The sequence below is a fragment of the Hemibagrus wyckioides genome, linkage group LG11 (genome assembly GCF_019097595.1).
Source record: "Hemibagrus wyckioides isolate EC202008001 linkage group LG11, SWU_Hwy_1.0, whole genome shotgun sequence".
NCBI classification, from domain to species: Eukaryota; Metazoa; Chordata; class Actinopteri; order Siluriformes; family Bagridae; genus Hemibagrus; species Hemibagrus wyckioides.
The window spans coordinates 9,848,517-9,871,236 of record NC_080720.1 but is presented as its reverse complement, the minus strand read 5'-3'; the positions used below and the strand labels follow the sequence as shown (position 1 = coordinate 9,871,236).

General features: G+C 40.4%; 2 protein-coding genes across 6 annotated transcripts; both read left to right on the top strand.

Moving 5' to 3' along the window:
• On the top strand, positions 1-7,059 carry eno1b (enolase 1b, (alpha)). The gene is made up of 12 exons (XM_058404037.1): positions 1-152; positions 2,069-2,157; positions 2,304-2,399; positions 3,616-3,674; positions 3,777-3,846; positions 4,018-4,151; positions 4,703-4,925; positions 5,007-5,204; positions 5,372-5,573; positions 5,977-6,085; positions 6,237-6,295; positions 6,700-7,059. Exons 2-12 carry the CDS (start codon positions 2,073-2,075, stop codon positions 6,764-6,766), a joined length of 1,302 nt encoding a protein of 433 aa, XP_058260020.1. The 5' UTR covers positions 1-152; positions 2,069-2,072; the 3' UTR covers positions 6,767-7,059.
• A 464-nt stretch (positions 7,060-7,523) lies between these two features.
• On the top strand, positions 7,524-22,051 carry rereb (arginine-glutamic acid dipeptide (RE) repeats b). 5 transcript variants are annotated; one of them, XM_058402698.1, is made up of 18 exons: positions 7,526-8,002; positions 8,991-9,237; positions 9,456-9,504; positions 9,723-9,847; positions 9,978-10,077; positions 10,859-10,957; positions 12,058-12,138; positions 12,226-12,379; positions 12,492-12,584; positions 13,006-13,202; positions 13,288-13,461; positions 13,569-13,679; positions 13,830-15,025; positions 15,258-15,480; positions 15,578-16,232; positions 16,583-16,723; positions 16,805-16,982; positions 20,082-22,051. In XM_058402698.1, exons 4-18 carry the CDS (start codon positions 9,828-9,830, stop codon positions 20,113-20,115), a joined length of 3,456 nt encoding a protein of 1,151 aa, XP_058258681.1. In that variant the 5' UTR covers positions 7,526-8,002; positions 8,991-9,237; positions 9,456-9,504; positions 9,723-9,827; the 3' UTR covers positions 20,116-22,051. The 5 variants fall into 5 exon arrangements, with proteins under 5 accessions (XP_058258680.1, XP_058258681.1, XP_058258679.1 ...); XM_058402697.1 differs by lacking the exon at positions 8,991-9,237 and having other exon boundaries at positions 7,524-8,002; positions 16,583-16,678; XM_058402696.1 differs by lacking the exon at positions 8,991-9,237.
• Positions 22,052-22,720: the final 669 nt, after the last annotated feature.

Below are 22,720 nucleotides of genomic sequence, written 5' to 3'. Positions count from 1 at the left end.
GACACAATCAGTGTCACTGCACGAGAATATCAACTAGTAGCCAATCCTAGGCGGAGGGATACAGCGTGACGGCAGTGATAAGGCACTCAAGCCCGTTCAGCCGGATAACTCCTTGTCCTTCAGCTCCACTTAGCTGTGCGTTTATCACCAAGGTAAACAGCATCTTATGAAGAATTGCATTGCATTGCATTGTATTATATTGTTATTGTTATTATTATTATTACCGTTGTTGTTGTCATTGTCTGTAATTTCTACAGTTACACGCATAATTTAAAGTGAATATTCGTCTACGTTCACTCTCCTTGTTAAAGTTCACTCTAATAGTGTTTTCTGTAGTGTGTCAGTGGTCATGATGTTATAATCATTAGCAGCACGTTAGGCCTGGGTTTTTTTGGCCGTGCTGAGTCAGATCATGGAGTCAGGTGAAGCGTTAAAATGGAAACCAGCTGCGTTCACGGGTTTTTATATATATAATATAATCCTTCATTATGGGCATCAAACATGGCTGGTGAGCAAGACCAAGTGTTGAACGATTAACCTTGCTTGATTCGGATGTATAAAATTATTTTCTGCAGATGTGAAGAACAGAAATGATGCGCAGAACCTTGCTGACTCTTCAGTGATCCGAATCATTTAGCAAGAACCGAATCTTTTGGCTACCTATCGACTCGTTGCCATTTAAATTTTTGGATCGTTTCAGTGATTCGGATCATTTAGCAAGAACCGAATCTTTTGGCTACCAAACGACTCGTTGCCATCTAAATTCTGGCTCTTTTTTAGTGATTCGGATCGTTTAGCAAGAACCTAAGCTGTTTGGCTGCCAAATGACTCGTTGCCATTTAAATTCTGTCTGTTTTCGGTGATTCGGATCATTTAGCAAGAACCGAATCTTTTGGCTACCAGATGACTCCTTGCCATTTTCTTGCCAAATCGTGATGAGTGGATCCTCCATGCCTAAATATAGAAATTGTTTCATAAAATCTACCTGCTAGTTGATTTAAATAACATATTTCTTTGCATTTGCAAAATGTTAATGTCAAGGCAACACATGTGGTTTAATAAGTACATGGAGCAACCCTGTATCGTCAGTGTGACTTGCATTAAGATTTATTTCCTTTTAATGGATCCGGATAACCCTAATCTTGACTAAATGCAGTGCATCTTCAGTGTACTGCATTGCAGCAGATCCACACTTGTTTTGCTGAATCATGCAAGCACATATAAACAGATGCCACCATGAGGATTCAGTGGATGTATTTTGATTAAACACGAACATCTCCTACATCTTAAGTCAGCTCAGCATGTTCACCTAAAATAGCTGACTTGTTTGCCATGTCACATTACATTCACCTGCACACAGAGGCTCTATGTAATTGAGCAGTGAGTGACAGTGCTAAATCTAATTAGGGCCCTTAATCCTGTGCTTTGGATTCAATAAGAAAATGTTCGCTGTGTTTGCAGTCAGTGGTTTAAACATTTGGCAAGTTCATGCACATTTGTTTAAGTATTGCATTTAAAATTTGTGAAGTCATATTTGCTACTGATTCTTATGGTTTGTATTCCTTGTTTCTGTCTTGATCGAAATAGCTTCTGATTCTCTTCTAATACAGAAATGAAGGAAACCATTTTTTTTAAAGGAACTACTGATATTTTAGTAACACCAGTATGTATATTTACATTTCAGTCTCTTATAATACATAAATTATTTGTTGCTGCTTCCTGTTAACATAAACCAGTGGTGAGTTATCCCTCCTCGTACCTAATTTAACCCCAGCATGCGTTAGGTTTTTGAGGGGTTAATCTAGCTAAGCTAAAATCCTGCTAAAGTGATGACTCCCTTGAAGCACACACTCCCCAGTTTTGCACACTTTTACCTTCTCATTTAATTAAACAGGTATTCTTACAAAAATCACACATTCAAGCATTAAATCATTTGTCATTCGATATACTACGATCACATGGGTGTTAACTTGGATAACACTTTTTTCATATGCTTTATGTACACTTTGTATATACCATATGTTAATGTGTATATACATTTCCTGTTTACTATCTTGGTATTCTTCAGCAACATGTCCATCGTGAAGATCCACGCCCGGGAGATTTTTGATTCCAGAGGGAACCCAACTGTAGAAGTGGACCTTTACACAGAAAAAGGTGCATCTTCCTCATTATTCTCGTATGTGTGTGTGTGTAGCATTTCAAAGCTACGTTTAACTATTCACAGATTTGTGTTAATGTTTTCAACCAACATCAGATTTCAGGTTTTTTGGTACATATGATTTTTTTTTTTGTTTCTGCAGGTCTGTTTCGTGCTGCTGTTCCTAGTGGAGCGTCCACTGGCATCTATGAAGCTCTTGAATTAAGGGACAATGATAAATCACGCTATCTGGGCAAAGGTGTGTATGCACAGATGTATTAGTTAATAAATAAGATTCTTTTAACTAAAGTAGGACCACATCTCATCGTGGGTAATTTGCACCTCAAAAAGCTAGGACAAAAAAAACTTGGTGATTTAGCAAGGCTACTGTAGATTGTAATGTATAGGATTTCACCTTTTTAATGATAAGTCTCATAGATGACAAGTTTCTAACACAGGCACTAACTTTAATCGTGTATTCTCAAATCATTTTTGTTCAGAATCAGATTTTAAAGATCTTTTTTAGCATGTAGCATTGCTGCCTCACAGCTCCAAGGTCCTCAGTTTGTCAGTGATCCTGAGTTTTGCATTTCTATATAGATTTCCTCTAGGTTCTCTGATCTCCTGAAACATGGTGTGAGTGTGTTTGCATGGTGCCCAAAGGGTACCAAAGGATGTATTCCCTTTGCTTACCCAGGGTTCCTGGTATAGACCTAAAGATTAATGCATGAATTAATATTTCTGAAAAATATTATTTACACCCTCATACCTCATGCATAGTCAGAGGCACTCTTATGCAGTCAATTCAAGGCTCGTTCTTAAAAAAATAACTCCCCAAAATCACTTGAGTGCTTTAATAATGTAGATGAATGTAAATTTTTGCAGCTTTCTAGATCTTATTTTAATAAAAAAAATATATAAACAATGTAAATTGTGTGGAAAAAGTATGCATGAACGGGTACATGTGGAGTATTTTCCTCTCTTTTTGTTCTTTTCCCTTATGCAGCCTTTATATCTAATAAGTTCGAAATAAGTGCCCATTAGTGGTACTTATTTGGTATTACCAGGTAACTTTTTAATGAGAGCTGAGTGGGTGAAGAATGAGCTGATGATCGCATGATGAAGAACAGCTGAAGAGAATTCATTGCTTGCTTAGCAGTCCTTGATTTTGAGCATGATGAGCATTCGTGTGTGAATATGAATGACATTTTAATGATCTTAGTATTTGGCTGAAATGTATATTTGCATCACTGGGAATAGATGGAATGAAGATGACTGGATTGGGGTTCAACTAAATGAGTTGTTTGAAATTTTCTCACTGCTGACTAATTGAAACCAGTGCATGCAAGATCAGTGGGTTCGTACTGGAATGTTCAATCAGTTTATGCACAGACATTTAACTGCGTATGCAGTCTTGAAGACGAGGGTGAATTTACTGTAATATCTAGTTTAATGCTGCTTTTAATGCGCTGCAGGTGTCTCAAAGGCTGTTGAGCATGTCAATCAAACAATTGCACCTGCCGTGATTGAACAGGTTTGAAGTGTTTTCAAATTGATTACCAAAAGAAATCACAAACTTCATTAGTACACCTCTGGAAAGCACATATAATTAAAAATAAATGAATTTATTTTCTAGGGACTCTCTGTAATTGAGCAAGAAAAGATCGACCAGTTCATGCTGGAGTTGGACGGCACTGATAACAAGTGTAAGTTATGATGCACATTATTTATGGGATTGGGGGGGGGGGGATTAGTGGATTTACAATCACATTGATCTACCTGAAAGGAAGAGTTATAAAAATAGTCGACACTGAAACTACTTGCCTTTTAGATGATGATGATGATGATGATATTTGCTTCTTTCCATTCACATCCAGCTAAATTTGGTGCTAATGCCATTCTGGGTGTGTCCCTGGCTGTGTGCAAGGCTGGAGCTGCAGAGAAAGGTGTCCCTCTGTACAGACATATTGCTGACCTTGCAGGCAACCCAGAGGTTATCCTGCCAGTGCCGGTGAGTAGCAGAGAAATGAAGGAAGGAAAAAAAAAAAATCAAACGCTTTTGCCTTTCCAAGCAACTACTTTCATTTAGCACACCTCTAGTATCGGTGTGATGAGTACTGACCATTTCAGTGTTTCTCTCCATTAATAAAGGAATAGAAAACCTTTCAAATAATCGATTTATATATTTGCTGAATGTGTAAAAGATTGGTGCAGCAGGAAATGGGGTGTATTACATATCCAGGGTCCTCAGTTATTAGTAATGATTAAAATCCCCTAGGTGTGTTCCCATATCATGCCCAGTGCTTCTGGGATAGACCCCCATATACACTGCAACCCTGACCAGTAAGCATAAGAGTGGTTACTGATGGCCGATTTAAAGAGTGAATTCATTGTTTGAAGAATCTGTTTGTTTTAATGAAACAAACTTTTCCCCTCTTCATTACCGTTTAAAGTGTTTGGTGTTTAAGCACTACTGAATGCAGACATTACTGTGATTTTAAAAAGCTAATGCATCTTAATCAGTTAATCACAAGTTTGTGTTGCCTGCTTTTGTTTTTCAAGGCTTTCAATGTAATAAATGGTGGCTCCCATGCGGGCAATAAGCTGGCAATGCAGGAGTTCATGATCCTGCCAGTGGGAGCCAGTAGCTTTAAGGAGGCCATGCGCATCGGGGCTGAGGTCTACCACAACCTGAAAAATGTCATCAAGGAGAAATATGGCAAGGATGCCACTAATGTTGGTGATGAGGGTGGCTTTGCTCCAAATATCCTGGAGAATAAGGAAGGTAGTAAAGTGGTGTAGTAACTGAAAATTATGTACAAATAAAGTTGCTGAAAGTTAACTTCAATTTCTTTGTCTGCTAAAGCTCTGGAGCTGCTAAAGTCTGCCATCAGCAAAGCAGGTTACTCTGATGAAATTGTGATTGGCATGGATGTGGCAGCATCAGAGTTTTACCGGGATGGGAAATATGATCTGGACTTCAAGTCACCTGATGACCCCAGTCGTTACATCAGCTCTGATGAGCTTGGTGACCTCTACAAGAGCTTTGTGCAGGATTACCCTGGTACCCCATGTCCTTAGTCTTCTGAACTCTGAGCTCGTTTGCTTAACATATGGGCTTTAAATGTTAGATTTCAAATTGTTAATGTTCATTCATTGTCATATCTCCAGTCTTTTTACCCTTTGCTCACTAATTCTGTTATTTCTAATGTTTTTCCCCCCATATTGAAGTGGTGTCAATTGAGGACCCATTTGACCAGGATGACTGGCAGGCCTGGACCAGCTTCACAGGCTCTACAGACATTCAGGTAGTTGGGGATGACCTGACTGTGACTAACCCTAAACGCATTTCCAAAGCAGTGGAGGAGAAGGCCTGCAACTGTCTGCTGCTTAAAGTGAACCAGATCGGCTCTGTGACTGAGTCCCTGCAGGCGTGAGTTCACTCATTTCATGTATTCATTGAGGCACAAGAAAATGTTATCGACATACTTTTTTTTTTTTCTTTTTTTTTTTTTTCTTCTGTATAGGCTTCTAAAGGCATGTTGATACTTTTTTTTTTTTACATGCTATACTGTGATTTGTGACTTAAATTAAACATGTACATGGAGACTGAGGAGAAATGATAAATCTTGCAATGGTATACATGTGAACATTTTTCTCTGTTAGGAATAAAATAGCCTTGGAATACTAATAATTTTGCATTTGTCAATACCTTTTGAAAATTATTTGACTTGTGTATCTGTAATCAGTTTATTCAAATGATTAGATAGATCAGACATGAGTAATTCTAAATGACAATCATTTTGTATACCCTTTGACCTAATGTTTCCTCGTAGATGTAAGATGGCTCAGTCTAGTGGCTGGGGCGTGATGGTGAGCCACCGCTCAGGAGAGACTGAGGATACTTTCATCGCTGACCTGGTGGTTGGCCTGTGCACTGGACAGGTACAAAGTTTAATGGCTTAATGGTAAAACTACAGGCTGTTTGTTTTTCAACAAGCTACACTTCTTTAGATACGTTATTAAGGTAAATTCCGAGTTGAATTAAAAGCTGCGTAAAATATACTGTTTTTTTTTTTTTGTTCTCTTTTTATAGATCAAAACAGGAGCGCCTTGTCGTTCTGAGCGCCTGGCCAAATACAACCAGATCCTCAGGTGTCTGTCTTTTGTCATATTAACACAATTCCCTGAACAAGTATCTGCTAGTTATCACAACAGAAACGGGTGTTTGTAACCTAGTAACTGTGACATAAAATGATTTGTGTAGAAGATTTTCCTCTATCTATGAATATTCAGTTGTTTACATTTTTACATTGGCTTATTTGGCTGATGCTGATCTAAAACGACTAAGAGTTGAGATGGGATACAACTAAGAAGTTGTGGCTTAACAGGCTTGCTCATGGACCCAACAAGGCTGGTGTATGAAAGCACAATAATCCGCTCTGCAGCCCAAAGCCTTAACTGCTCAGCTATCACTTCCTCAGCTTGTATTCTCAGTCATCAATCTGTAATGTGTTCTCTCTCTCTCTCTCTCTCTCTCTCTCTCTCTCTCTCCATAGAATTGAAGAGGAACTGGGTGATAAGGCTCATTTTGCAGGGAGGAAGTTCAGGAACCCACTGAACTGAGACAGCACTACTGACTGCACTGCAAATCTCCGTTAGGACAATCTAACTCATGCTTGTTGCCAGTATAGAAAAATAAAGTGTACGTAAACTAGTCTGTAGTTGAAAAATATTTCAGAATGGTTAAACAATTGCCCTGTGAGCAGTATTTGTGGATTGCTGGTAATGTCAGTGCTGTGAAAATCAATTACTAACTTACCAAGAAATGTATTTATAAAGAGCCAGTTATATGTCTGTGGTTCTAGAGCATCCTGTGGTTGCAGCAGATCAAAAATAAAACCTTGACCTCAAAACTATTTCTTTCTTCTTTTTTCTCTTTTTTTTGTTGCTCCATGTGACTATTTATGAAGTAGAATGAATTGCATCAGAAAGTTGGTTTTTTTTTTTTTTTAATAGTGACAAGTGTCATTCAACCATGTCCTCATAATATTAAGATGTGAGAGATGGACTTTTATTAATCGTGCATGAGGGAATGAGCAGCTTTGATGGGAAGACTCGTGAGACAGAAAAATAAAACCTAATCATGACCGGATCAACTGTGTCATTTTGCACCTACTAAAATGTGCCATAAAACGTTTGGCTATTTGTGCACATTGAAATTGTTAGAGCCGTCATGCAGATTTAACTTTCAGAGGTGACCGTATCTCTGGAATAAAGATGGAGTGTTTATATAAAAAAAAAAAAAAAAAAAGATTATCCACATTACATAAGGGGAAGTTAAAGGGGTGTGAAGCTGATCCTCTAGGGGAGGGAGAAGAAGAAGTCGATATTCATTCGCACTGTATCTGAGCAGACATCCATTTTGAAGTGTTGATTTTAAGTGATTAGACTTCCCGATATATCTAGTCTGTAATGTCGCTGCGCGGATTGCGAGCTTCAGCGCTTTAGTTTCACAGTTTCCATATTACGCCGTCAGTATCAGTAGTAGTAGTAGTATCGGATTGTGTGCGATATTGAGGCTCGGTTTGTGCTTGATGTCTCGGCGGACACGGAGCTGATTGCATTAGAGGCGGCACATGCTCAGTTAGCGCTGCTGAGCGGCAGCTCGGTAGGCTGGCGCGTGAACGCTGAGGTCATCGCCTGAGCTCGGGGAGAAAATCCTCAGCCTAGCCTCCATTTTGAGTAGCTACTATGAAATAGGCGAATAGCATAGTTTTGGGCCGCCGCCGCAGAACGAAAACAAACTGTAAACACAACAGAACGAGCTCCCGTCATGGACGACCTGTTCAGTCCGCGAAGGTTCGTAGGCTTTTCCTGTTTTATCGATGTTTTCGGTCTGCGCCCGTGTTCGTCAGCCGCCGCTAAGTACTTTTGCATTCTGCCGCAAATATGCATGTATATAGATGGTTGTGAACTTGACAGCTTGCCTCGCTCGGCTACACACAGACGCTAAGTGAAGGCCGTCCAGCACTCTGGCGCTAGGAAAAGCAAAACCAGATGCAAACCAGCCGTATCATGTTATATCGTGTTTGTGTGTCGGAGTTATGGTGGACATTGCGGTGATTAGTTAAGTTTTCATTCGCCTAATTAGTACTCGAATTATTCTCGGGGGGGAAAGGACATTAGCTGTTTTCGTGCCGTTAATAAAAACAAATCAAATAGCATTAGCACATTCACGCTTCGTGGGACGTCTGGCTTTATTTGTAAATGTTACGCGTTATACATATACGTATATATACACGTATGGCTATTCGTCCATCTTAGAAATTTAGTGATTCGCAGAGACTCTACGTGTTTAAGCCCCTGTTTATATAACCTTTGGAGGGAACGACGCCGCCGGGCCCTGATTGGCTGCGACGCGTGAATGGGCGGGACTTGGACCTAGCGTCCAGACTGCTGATAGGAAAATGAGTCGCTGTGATTAACACTGAACACGAGCTGATTTAAAGGGTGGGAGGCAGAGGAAGCGCCCGTTATGGCGCAGCTCGAACTTTTAGTGTGTTTCAGATCACTTGGGTTTGTCTAAGTCTTTGTGACATGGCGTCCTACAGCATCACGCCGAGTGTGCTTAAAAACAAAAAATAAATTTGTATGCATCTGTTGCGTCTTTCAAGTTTAGCAGATGCATGGTAAAAATGACTGCAGAATTTACAGCAGTCTTTTCTGGCAGCAGGATTGCCAGTAACATGCACAATAAAAATGCACAGAAAACATGGAAACTTCTTTACAGTAATATGCCGTACAGTACATTTGGTTGATGCTTTACAATTTTTTGTTTTACGGCCAGGTACAACTGAGCTGAATGTTGAAGCTCACCTGCACCAGAACACAGCCGGAGCAGTTTGTTGATGCTGGTATCTGAACATACAACCTTCTGATTCATAACTCAAAGCATTAACCACAACTCAGCAGTGGACACGGTTGAATCGTGTCCATATGAACTGGCTATGCTGGTTGTGGTACTCAGTGGTCAGTGCTTTGAGTTACAAATTACAACGTCCAGGTTGAAATCCCAGCACCACCAAACTGGCATGGTAAATCCTGGAGCAAGACTCTAAACGTTCTGCCCAGTTGTGTCCTGCTTATAATTTACAGTCTTTCAATTTTTGTGTGTGTGTTTTCTGGTCTTTTTTATATTTAGTACTTTTTCAAATGTTAGTATTACATATCAATGTCATTTGCATTGATTTGAAATGGCAGAACATTACTGGGATTAGTTGGCTTTTGGAATAACAGGATTTGTGCATTTTAGGCAGCTGAACAGCACGCAAGGGGAGATTAGAGTCGGTCCAAGTCATCAGGTGTGTAAAAAGGCTTATGAATGCGCCCCGTATATTACTGGATTAGTGATTAAAGACTAATTATCATGAAGACTAATTATTAGTTGCTAATATCATCTTAACTGTGCGTTGCTCTTAATGAATGTAATGCACATGTATGTGTGTATCTGTAATATTTATATTTGTTATGTGCATGTATGTGTGTATTAATGTGGTTGTGCTGGCTTGCACGTGCGCAGGCCAAACTCCCTGAGCTGCAGCCACTTCCCACTCCTGGTATAGACTCAGTGACCGAGAAAGAGGAGCTAGTCTGGACACCAGGAGTCAATGACTGTGACCTTCTCATGTACTTGCGAGCTGCCAGGTGAGTGGGCGCTCCAGCCCCATGTTATTCCTACTCACTTAAATCCAAAAATGTATAGGTGTGACTGTTTTTGAATTTTGTCCTTAGCATTTGTAATGTATCCCTGAGCATGTTGTTTATTTATGATCAGGAGCATGGCAGCGTTTGCAGGGATGTGTGATGGAGGGTCAACAGAGGATGGCTGTCTTGCAGCCTCTCGTGATGATACCACGTTGAACGCGTTAAACACGGTCAGTTGTGCAAACATGTAGTCTAGATTAGTATTATGTTGTAATCTGAGCAGCTCACAAAGATGTTTTACCAGTTCTGAGAAAGGAGGTGTGACCACTACTACACTGACAGCTTCAGCCTTCCAGTTTTAAATGTACAGTGAGAGGTAGCTGGCAATTGTTTTCAGTCACATCAGGAAAAAGAATCACACATGAAAATACTATACTGAAATGCCAGTTATTTTATCCTGGTGAAGTATAATGAATTCACCCCTACTGCCAAAAAACATAATCTATATTAGCATTCAGGAGCATTAAAGCTTTGATGGCTGTCAGTATGTCTTTTCATGCTATTAGGTTGTTGATCTAGTTAACCCCGTCAAACTCCTAGCACCTATCCGTGAAGCCAGACACACGTTTCTTACTCTCATAACTCTCATAACTCACCATGTATTTCTCAGAAACAGTAAAAAATCTGTCGAAAAATAAAAATGATTATGTGGATTTTCATGAGGAAAAAAGAAACCTAATGAACATTTTAATCATAGCATGTGGTGCATGATGGAAACATTTAATTTAACTAGTAACAAGTTAATTATGCTACTGTACAGAGCTGCTAACCTTTTAACTACGTAATATTCTGGCTTAGCCTGTTTACCCGGTTTAGCTCACCTGTAACTGACACTATAATAGGCAAGTAATGTTTATGTCATGGATACAACTATATAACTATTTCTAAAGTTTTTTTTTCCCCATCATTGTCACTGAATGGTTGTTTAAAAAAGGTGTTTGTCTTCTTTAGCTCCATGAAAGCCAGTATGATGCAGCTAAAGCTCTTCAGTGCCTGGTGAAGAAACCTGTCCCTAAGCTCATAGAGAAATGCTGGTCAGAGGATGAAGTGGTAAGAAATGATCATTTAACAGTGTGATTCTTCTTGTTTGTTTTTGATACTCTAGATGAAGCTAATCTAAATCGAAAGAACAGGATATAATGCAGATGCATGATGTCATCTGAAGTGGCAAGATTTACAGCATATCACAATATCAGAGTCACTGCACCGGAAAGGGCAAAAAAATATAAAGAGGTGAATATATAGAGGTGAATACCATGTTATCTATCCAATCAAACCATTTGTCCCTCTGATGTACTCGTTCCTAATCCTGTCCAATCGCGTCACTCCCAAAGAGAACCTCAACATCTTCAGCTCTGCTACCTCCAGCTCTGACTCCTGTCTCTTCCTCAGTGACACTGTCTCTAAACCATACAGCATCAAAGACTATTACTGCTAATAATGACAAAACAAGAATTTAAAAAAAAGGATCAGATACCATGGCAAATTATACGATAAATTCTCTATTAAGATTTTTTACTAATCTCTCTCTCTCTCTCCCTCATGTGTATGTGTAATATATAATATTTCCTTTAAGCCATTTAGGCCTATATGAATCAGTGGTTCTAAAATATAAAAATCAGTCTGTTTATTTGAAATAAATAAATAAACATGTAGAAACCATTTGACATGATAATCTGTATATAACACAATCTGTATATAACTCATCAAAGTTAATCAGTCAGGGTTGACAGAAGTTACCTTCTTTTGCATAAATTTATACTCATGAGCAGGAATATTTCCAAATTTATGGGATTTTCTTGAAACCAATTTCTTTGTGTAAACCCACACATGAATTGTTTTTGCTTAAATCTGTTTGTATCTAGGTTGATTGAGATTAATCAAATACTTAATTCACTTAAAAAGCAATTATAAATAATGTCAAATGTTAAGGAAAAGGTAGCAGTAAAGAATATTTCCAATATTCCATTGGAATATTTGCTGAACACTATTGTATTAAATTATTCAGGCACAAAATAATTCAGTACCATGATGTGATTTTTTTTTGTTGTTGTCGTTGAGATGACCTCCTAGCTTCAGAATGTTTAAAAAGAGAAGATTTGCACCAAAAACCTGTTAAGCTTTTCCTTCTGTTCTGTTATTAATTACAGAAGAGATTTATCAAAGGTCTCAGGCAGTATGGCAAAAATTTCTTCAGGATTCGCAAAGAGCTTCTCCCCAGTAAGAAAACGGTAGGAGACGTTTTGCTTTTTCTTTCCTTTATGAAGTAAACCAGGAATGGCATGAGTTTAATATTCACAATGCACTTTTGCCTTCAGGGTGAGTTAATTACCTTTTACTACTACTGGAAGAAAACTCCTGAAGTTGTTGGGTCACGACCTCAGCGTCAGCACCGCAGGCAGCCTGCATCTCGCAAGGTCAAAACCCGCAACGCTGTAGCAGCCACCAACAACAATTCTCGCACCTCATCAAGTGAGTCCTGTATTGCACATAGGTGGCATTTTCTTGTGTAACGTCTTGGTGAGATTCAGAAATACTGTGGGTGGAAGATTAATGTCCGCTGTCTTTTTTCTGCACTTTGCAGTGGAGCTCAGTTCAGCCAGTGAGGATGATATGGACAGTGAGGACAGTGAGCAGGGGGAAAAAGGACAAACTTGCAGCCACTGTTTAACCACCAGTAAGTACATCACATCTGTCAGCACTAACTGGTGCTATATTCTCCTCCATGTGGCTGTGGACCATGTAGAATGATGGTTATATTGCATCACAGTTTTCATGGTTGCTCCGTAAAGTTAAAGGGCAATAAAAATGGTTTTAGACAGTAACATTAAACACAACTCTGGACACTGTGAAAGTTATATTTGGCTTATTTTTTTAGTCAGTTTATTTTATCCCATGGGACCACTTCTACTGCCTTAGTACTTATTAAAAAAGCAGCAAGTAAATGAAAGTCTGGATTTTATGACCTTATCAAATATAGGTTTTACAGTGTTGTGTTAATAACAATTCATGAGTAAATATGAAACATATCTGATGAGCATTCATCACACTGCACTCATGTACTTTTGGGTGCTAATTGACTATAACACTATTCCCAGGCTCTAAAGACTGGCTTCATGGAGGTCGTGACAACGTCCTGTTATGCGCCACCTGCCACGCCCACTTTAGCAAACATAGACGACTGCCACCTATACCCAAGCCAGCTGACCCACCCTACCTGTTCAAACCTGTACGAGATGAAGATGAAGGGCTCGGTGCACGTCAGGGAATGAAGACACGTCGCAGCAGAGCCTCAGTAAGCTTAACAGCGGTCTTCAATTCAAGTTTAACACCAAATACAATTCAGCAGGTTTAAATAATTACACGTCCTCTGCTTCTAGATGTCTTCCCTGAGAAGCGGGCGGAATCGACTGACAGGAAGCCCTGATACAGGTCTGTCCCCCCCCAATGACGAAGTCCGAGCTAGTGGCCACGCCTCCAGAACTGGCTCCTCTGCTATGGCAACCAGAGCTTCCAGTGCTGATGCCAAGGCTATGGCTGGGAAGGCTGGCAAGGTGATAATTTATATACATGTGAATGTTCAGTTTTTATTTTTATTTTGATGCAGGAATGCAGGAATTGTTTGCAAACAATTAACCTTTCAATTTTTAATGCATTTCAGAAGATAAAAGTGGAACCATCCTTAGTAAAAGGAATTAAGAGACAGAGAGACAATGTTGCACCAGATGCAGATGAACCAGAAAGAAAAACTATGAAAAGGCCGAAGAATCAAGTAAGATTTACTGAAATACCTATAAATAGTGTACAGTTTAGGCCTGATGCTCTGATTAATATGTGAAAAAATGTGAAATGTGTAAAATTCTGATATTGTAATTTCAAAGCTAAATTAATTGTTTGATCTTGATCTTATTTATTTATTCAGGAGGTTCCAGATTCCCAGTCTGAAGGAGAGGGTGAGGGTGAAAGCTCAGACAGCCGCAGTGCTAATGAGGATGGCAGCAGCGATACTAAAGATATAGACCAGGACAACCGCAGCTCTTCCCCAAGCCTTGCCAGCCCCTTACCAGCCAACGAGAGTGATTTAGATTCACCTGTCCCTCCACCTCCACCTCCAGCTGGGCCACAGAACCAATCACAACAACCTGTTACCACTATAGAAGCTGCTCCTCCAGCTCCTTCTCAGACCCCACCTGCTTTGGCACCTCAGCCCATACAATCAAGTGTATCTTCACCTGGAGTTTCTACCATCACTACCACCACCAACACTACTTCACGAGTGGTTGTCCCTGTGGAAATTCCCCAGGATGATCCATCCGTCATCGCCCATAGGCGGAGTCAAAGGGTTCCAGAGGCTCCTCCCGCATCCCAGCCTCCCTCTGGTCTCTCCTCTTTCCCGGGACCAGGTCCAGGGCAAAGCCAGTCTTTTCCTCCATCAGCTCATCATTATCATCACCACCCAAGTCAGGTTCAGAATCATCCATCTAATGCTCATCATTCTCATGGATTTGGTCCTAAACCCCTTCAACTTCAGCGGGATAGCCTCCATTCTCCACTGCCACCGACATCTGCGTCTCAAATCAAGCCCCCGCCAACTACCCCTATACCCACCACTCACAAACCAGTTCCTCCTATTTCTGCTCCTCCTCCATTTCTACAGATTCATCCCAATCTGCCTCCACCTCCAGCATTAAAGCCTCTGGCCTCTTTACCTGCGCAGCACCCTCCCTGCTCTCAACCTCCTCCCTTGCACATCATGCCCCAGCCTCATCCTCAGCCTCCACCACCTGTGTTAACTCAGACCCAGAGCCATCAAGGCAAAAGTCATATTACCAGCCTCCCTCCAACCTCAGCCTGTCCTCATCCATTGCTCTCCCAGAATCGTCCTATGGCTGAATCCACTACTCCCTTCCCTATGTCCTCTTCTGCTGCAGTTCCTGGCCCACAGCCATCCACTTCCTTTGCACCAAGTGTGCCTGCTGGGCCAGCGCATGTAACCATCAAGCAGGAGCCCGTAGATGAAGACGAGAACTGTGAAAGCCCACCACCTCCTCCCCGCAGGACTCCCTCACCTGAACCCACAGTGGTTAACATCCCCAGCCATGCAAGCCAGTCAGCCAGGTATTTTTTTTTATTTTTTCGTGTCTTGTAATATACAATTTCTGTCTACAGTTCACGGAATTGATGAAGCCCCTTGAATGAGTGCTGAAGATTTAAACATAAGCTACAGCATTACTTATTGCTATTATATGGCTTGAGTGACTTGAATAGTGATGATTGAAGCCATTTGTAAATTCTTTAAATTGACTGTGAGTATTTTAATTGACAAGTCAATGTTTTATATTATTAACAGGTTCATCAAACGTCTGAACAGAGGCTACAATTCCTGTGCTCGCACAGACCTCTACTTTACCCCTCTTGCTAACTCAAAACTAGCCAAGAAAAGGGAGGAGGCAGCTGAAAGACTCAGAAGAGAGGCAGAGCAGAGTGCTCGTCAGAGTCGAGAAAGAGAGAGGGAGCGTGAGAGGGAGAGAGAAAGGGAGCGGGAGAGAGAAAGAGATTCAGACAAAGCTTCTGTAAGTGTCTGTGATTGTTTTATTACTTTAGAGTATCCATTTTATTTCAGATTGAAATAAGCTACTCTGAAATGTATTTTTTCTTTTTAAACTGCAGCGAGCCTCCAGTTCTTCCCATGAGGGTCGTGTCAGTGATTTGCCAATAGCTGGACCCATGGCACCAGGACGGCCGTTATTCGAGGCCCCGCCTGCAGCAGCTGTGGCTGCTGTCCCTCCATACCTTGGGCCTGATACACCAGCTCTGCGTACCCTCAGCGAGTATGCACGGCCTCATGTCCTATCACCTGGCAGCCATCGTGGTGGCCATGCCTTCTTTACACCCTTGGGGCCTGCTGACCACTTGCTGGCCTATCACATGCAGGGCCTATATGCAGCTGACCCCGCACTTCGGGAGCTTCGAGAGCGTGAGATCCGTGAGAGAATGAAACCAGGCTTTGAGGTGAAAGCACCTGAGCTGGAGACACCTCTGCATCCATCCCACAATCACATGGATCATTTGGGCCGCCATGGAGCCCTGGCTCTTCCACACCCATTTGGGCCATACCACCCAGCCATGGAGCGCAACATGGTGCGGCCAGAGTTAACATACGCTGAGCGGCTGACTGCAGAGCGACTCCATGCTGAGAGGATGGCAGCAACTGCTGTAGACCCTGTGACCAGACTTCAGATGCTCAACGTAACACCACACCATCACCAGCATTCGCACATTCACTCCCACCTACATCTGCACCAGCAGGACCCACTCAACCAGGGTGAGAATCTTGGCTCTTATTAGAGGGCCCTGTGATAATCACAAACTTCTGATATTACTGATACTTAATAGACATTAGGTGGAGGTGTATCTTCACATAAGAACTTTTTAGGGGTCATTTTTAAGGGCCTCTTCTCCCTGTGAGGTGAACTGCAATAGCCTTTCCTTTCCTAGCAACATGCGCACACAAACACACACACTATATATATATATATATATATATATATATATATATATATATATATATATATATATATATATATATATATATATATATATATATTAATATTGTGAACCAGTTTAATGAACAAAACCTTTAACTCGGATACCTGTGATCTTGTCTTTTCTCAGGTCCAGGGCCCCATCCTCTGGTAGAGCCGTTGGCAGGAGGTCCCCCACTGGCTCGATTCCCCTACCCACCAGGTGCACTTCCGAACCCACTGATCAGTGAGTTGCCCCATGAACATGAAATTCTGCGGCACCCTCTTTTTGGTGAGTGTCCAGGATTGCAGAAAATCACAGTATAATTTCTATAATATAGAATATTACATAGCTTGTTATTTTTTTTTTTAGGAGCAGCATTCCCAAGAGAATTACCTGGACCACTGGGTCCCATGTCAGCTGCACATCAGCTGCAGGCCATGCAGGCTCAGTCAGCAGAGTTACAGAGACTAGCATTGGAACAGCAGTGGCTACATGGGCACACACACCTGCATGGTGCTCCTCTCCCTAGCCAAGAGGACTACTACAGGTGAGTGAAGACTTTAACTTAACCTGGTATTTCAATATGTCAGTATGTGAGCTTTATATGGTTTTCAGTGGAAAGTATTCCATCAGACCAGATGGGCCAAAGCGGCACTATTTCAGCTGAGAAAGTTTAAACATCTGTAATGGAGTGCACATATATACACAAATACACTATCGCTCAACGGTTTGGGATCACTTGCATATTTCAGCTACGGAGGAAGACTCCATCAGCCAGTCCATCTTGTGGGAGATGCTCCAGGAAGCATGGGGTGAAATCTCATCAGATTATCTTGCAAAATTGACAGCTAGAATGCCCAGGCTGTAATTGCTTCAATTTTTTGATGAAGTTTGAAGAAAACATTCATCATTTCCATCAAAATCATTATTTCTAACTCTGGCATGTCAGCATGTCCTGTTCTTTTGCTATATTTTCTATTCAGACTAATTTCGTGTGTGTTTCCTTGGAAAACAATAAAAAAATTTGAGTGATGTCAAACTTTTGAGCGCTAGTGCACATACAGGGTTTTACAGTAACCTTCAAGCGCCGCTCGTCTGTTTTACTTAATGCACTTCTAGATATTTATAGAACAGCAAGAAAAATACGTTCTACATTACTGTATGTGAACTATTTAAAACGGATGAATGGCAGCTATAAAGTACTTTATATTAATTTTATATACTTTATATAAATTATTACTTTTCAGGCTAACCTGCTAATGTCTCTCCCAAATACAGATCTTCAATATGTCTTATCATTTGATAACCTCACTCGATTACCCTTTATGTTCTAGACCATTCACACTTCATGTTCTAAGCCATTTATTATTATTTGTAGAATTGTTTATAGGTTATAGTGCACGAAAAGAACAGTGTGCGAGAACACATTCCAACACATCATTTAATGGGAGCCTCTGGGTGTAGCAAATAGCAGGGTGTAGCATTGAATGTCCTGTGTTATGAAGGAAATATTACAGGGCATGCTGTTTTATGAAAATAATGAACACTGGGTGGTGTAATGCAGCCCAAAACGAAGCAACGTTACTGTGAATACCCCAGAGTTGATTATTTTTGTCCACTTAACAACACATCCCAACACAACAAGTCATTCCTCTTTTTACATTAGGTAAGGGTTTTAAATTTAAATAAAGGATTTTAAATTAAAGTATGACACACTATCCTTTTAATTCATTTATTTTTATTCATTTTTAAAACTATCTATGTAACAATTTATTTATAACTTGTCAGTTATAATCATTCATTCCCTCACCAGCCATTTTTTTCCTCTCTTGAAGTCGATAAGATAAATATTCAGCTTGTCATATTACCAAAAAAAGGAAAAGCAGAGTATGATGCCCTCTGCCCTCAAAACATTCCTATGTCTAACTTAATGTTACAGCTTTCTCTGCCCGTTACAAAGGCTACGTCTACACTAATCCGGATAAATTTAAAAATGCCATTTATGTCTAAAAACGCTCCGTGTCCACATTGTCGTTTTCAGTTGTTTCCCAAAAGTTGGTCATCCACACTGAAACGTCTGAAAACGCTTGTGTCCCTGTATAAAATGTGAGACGCTCCGACCTGCGTCATTTCCACCTGGCGTTTATTTACTTTTCGGCTCTTTGAAACGTCGCTGCAATATGTCGAGGAAAAGCACAGAGTATTTTTAAAGGGCCGACAGTGAGGTGGATCGTTGCTGCGAGTAACACAGGAGTGTAAACATTGTCTGAATTGCTTACATGACTGTGTCACATGACTTAAATTGCGTCATTGTTTTTCGAAAGCCTCAGTTTTCACGGTCCACACTGCGACACGAAAATCTGTGTTTTCAAACGTATCCACTTTGGAGGGCGTTTTCAAAAAGATATGTTTTCGCTGAATGGTGGCTTCGTGGTTAGCACGTTCGCCTCACACCTCCAGCATCCTGGGTTCGAGTCTCGCACCCGCTCACCTGTGTGGTGTTTGCATGCTCTCCCTGTGCTTGGTGGGTTTCCTCCCACAGTCCAAAGACATGCTTCTAGGCTGATTGGAGTCTCTAAATTGCCTGTAGTGTGTGAATGAGTGTGTGTGTGTGCACCCTGTGATGGGTTGGCACTCCGTCCAGAGTTTATCCTGCCTTGATCTCCGATGGACGCCTGAGATAGGCACAGGCTCCCCGTGACCCGAGGATAGATCAGATAAGTGGTACACACAAAGAAATTAAAAAAATATATATACACTACCAGTCAAAAGTTTGGACACACCTTTTAATTCAATGTTTTTTGTTTAGGGATTTATTTTCTACATTCTAGAACAACACTGGAGATTTCAAAACTATGAAATAACACACATGTAATCCATATGTAATGACAAAAAACAACAGTCAGTTGTTATTTTAAGACATGAAGGTCAGGTGTTCTGGAATAGTTCTTGCAAGAACAGTATTGTCAAGTGCATTTGCAAAACCCATCAAGCACCATGATGAAACTGGCTCACATGAAGACCATCCCAGTAAAGCAAGACCAAAACTGACCTCTGCTGCAGAGGAGAAGTTCATTTAGAGTTACCGGCCTCAGAAATCACCAATTAACAGCACCTCAGATTAGAGCCGTTATGAAGGCTTTACAGAGCATCAGTAGCAGACATATCTCAATATCAACTGTTCAAAGGACATTATTGTGTATTTCAACCGCCTTCAGCATTGTTTTACAATGTAGAAAGAAATGAACATCAGGAAAGACCATGGAATTAGAAGGTGTGTCCAAACTTTTGACTGGTAGTGTATGTTTTCGCTGACTAAAAACGGCATCTCAGTGTGAACGGAAGGCCAAAATGAATAGAAAGATATGCGTTTTTAAATGAAAGTGCATCAGTGTGGACATGGCCACAAGACAAGACTTTTGATTACCCCATCCAAAAACAATACTATAAACAAATGTCTACTCAAAGAAGATCTCATGCTATCAACAATTACACACATGTACCATGCAGGTCATATAAACCTGTGATATGACCAATCAGATTTGAGAATTTACATTAAGCGTTGTTGTATAATTTCACATTCGGCTCAGCTGTGAGTAAGCAAAACAAATCCTTACATGAGAAAATGCTCTTATCTGCTCAACAGCCGTCTGAAGAAAGAGGGAGACAAGCAGCCTTGAACTGGTTGATCTACACTGTGGACTATGGGGTGATTTCTGTATTCAGGGTGGGAGCAGTTCTTCTCTGCAGGACCCCTGTACAGAATCAGTTTACTCCCTTTCAGCACTTATGACTCTACCCTACTTTGTGGTATTGTATGAAATAACAGTTTTGTTTTGTTTTTTTTGTTTTGTTTTCTTTTTCCAAGCACATCGACCTTGTTTTTGTTGCATGTCTATATTACTTAGCAGTTTTTACTGTTAAAAATGAACTCTATTGTAAAATTGTTGCTGTGCTAAAGCACTAGATGTATTTAGTATTTGCAAGGTGCTGTCCAGTATCGCGAATATCCACAATACAGCTTAAGGTTTAAAACTTTATTGAAGCCTACTCTATAATACTGTACATACTATGTGTATCAAATAATATATTACATGTGTAAATGAGTGTTTTAATGTTAGATTTGGACTCAAAAAAAAAAGAAAGAGAGCGAGCGAGAGAGAGAGAGACAAAAGAACGTGTGTGCAGTAAGTGCATGCTTTAAATACTGTATCATAGCTTTTCTTTAACCTTCTCTTTTTAAGCTATATCTTAGAGGGAACACTCTTATCAGTATATAACAGTAGAGAGAGAATAGTTTTTGGACTGTTTATTGCAATACAAATGAAACTGTATTAATAACAAATAAGTAATTAATTGACAACATGTCATATATCTCTGGATAAAGTATTATGTCTAAGTAACAATATAAAGCTAGCTGTGACCACTAGTGGAGTGTCATTTATTCGTGCTCAAACGGACATCAGTTCAAATAATTAATCGCATTACTTACTTCTGATGTCAAAATGTTTTTTTTTCTTTACACAACAGCCAAAAAGACAGTATTTTCTACAATAAACCAGTGAATACTGAAAGTAACCTTTTATCAAGTGTGTATTGAATGTTTGAGTTGGTTCGATTAAACAGTCCCTCCAGCATTTTGTGAAGGTTGTGATTTATTTGCGGCCAGTTTCGCCGCAGGTTTTTTTTTCTCCAAAATTTGTCATGTAACCCGTCTTTTGTGCTTTTTGTTACGGGATTATTTGAATTGGTGAAATTTCAAGCGCAGGATTCTTCTACTACTACTACTACCAGTGATGACGCACGTTTCTATAATTTCTACGATGCTGATGGTAGATGGCTTTGAATGTGTGTGGTGATGTCACATGACATGTCTTGGGCCAAATCTGTGGGAAAATTTTCAAAAATTGCCCTCTATTCTGAATATCAAAGAGTTTGTTTGGTTTTACGTTTATTTGTGCAGTCACAAAAACCTGGAGGGACTGATCTAACCTTGTATTTCGGTACACGGTATTACTCTCCTTGTAAAGAAACAGCTTGCGTATTAATCTGTATAATTAACATGTGATCTTCGGTGGCATCCAGAGGTTATTTTATAACCAATGTCTGAGTTGACGTTTTAGTTAAACCATTTAATCTACAGCTATAGTCTATGACCACAATGTAGTTTCCAATGCAGCTTGACTACATGCTAATAGAGGAGCCTTACTTCATCTTTGGCCTGAAGAGGGTGATTTAGCCTGTACAGCTCTCTCACCTCCTCTTCTCCACACTCTGCTCAAACAGATCAGGTTTCAAAGCTTCAGCTTACAAGCTAATACCACCGTTGACACCATTGTGCTTGTCCACTTGTAGATCCCTAACTAATCCGGCTGATTCTCGGCTGTGAATAAAACACAATGGTGTCATGTTGCTGCATTGCATGTTGGAACTTGGAGTCCAACGTTTGCTATCTCGTGCTGGAGTTCTCATTCGTATGATATTAAAAGTTACTGCTGAGTGAAAACGGTGAGTGAGAATGACATCAGGGCAGTGCAGACAGCCAATAACAACTCACAAGAATAAAAAAAAATCCAGCAGCAACCAACAAATTTAGCACCGCAATCACTAAGCACATCATAAATATTTAAATGAGAACACGTTTTTATTTCAAGGTGGAGTCTAATTGCCTTTAACAGGCCGTCACTGATTAAATAATGATTAAAAAGACGATTCTGGTTTTGTACTTTTGCATTTTACTAATGCTGTATCCAGTTGAAGATTATGTAATTGGACTATATTGATGCTGAAGCAGGGCAGCACGGTGGCTTAGTGGTTAGCACTCTTGCCTCACAGCAAAAAGGTCCTGGGTTCGAACAGTCAGGGGCCTTTCTATGTGGAGTTTTCATGTTTACTCCGGGTACTCCGGTTGATTGGTAATTCTAAATTGCCCATAGGAGTGAGTGTGTGTGGTTGTCTAACTACAGTATATGTGTGGCCCTGTGATGGACTGGCGACCTGTCCAGGGTGTACCCCTGCCTCTTGCCCAATGTGTGCTGGGATAGGCTCCAGCAGACCCCCTGTGACCCTAATTAGGAATAAAGTGGGTATAGACATGATGCTGAAGCATGTGGTTTCAGTATGAAATGCTATTCTAAATCTTTTAAATCACCATAGTCACTGTTTTTAGACAAATAAAACTCAACAGACATGCAATCTCTCTAAAATTTCCTTTTGAAAATACATTTTCAAATGTTTCCTGGCCAGGCAGGAGGAACAGAAGATGAACTGACAGGAAACTGTTTA

Excerpts from the sequence above, each read along its gene's own strand:
- eno1b (XM_058404037.1), top strand. The coding sequence starts at position 2,073 with ATGTCCATCGTGAAGATCCACGCCCGGGAGATTTTTGATTCCAGAGGG. Across the intron at positions 2,158-2,303 it reads GGACCTTTACACAGAAAAAG|GTCTGTTTCGTGCTGCTGTT; the intron begins GTGCATCTTCCT and ends TTGTTTCTGCAG. Across the intron at positions 4,152-4,702 it reads AGGTTATCCTGCCAGTGCCG|GCTTTCAATGTAATAAATGG; the intron begins GTGAGTAGCAGA and ends TTGTTTTTCAAG.
- rereb (XM_058402696.1), top strand. The coding sequence starts at position 7,977 with ATGGACGACCTGTTCAGTCCGCGAAG. Across the intron at positions 15,026-15,257 it reads CATGCAAGCCAGTCAGCCAG|GTTCATCAAACGTCTGAACA; the intron begins GTATTTTTTTTT and ends TATTATTAACAG. Across the intron at positions 16,724-16,804 it reads TCTGCGGCACCCTCTTTTTG|GAGCAGCATTCCCAAGAGAA; the intron begins GTGAGTGTCCAG and ends TTTTTTTTTTAG.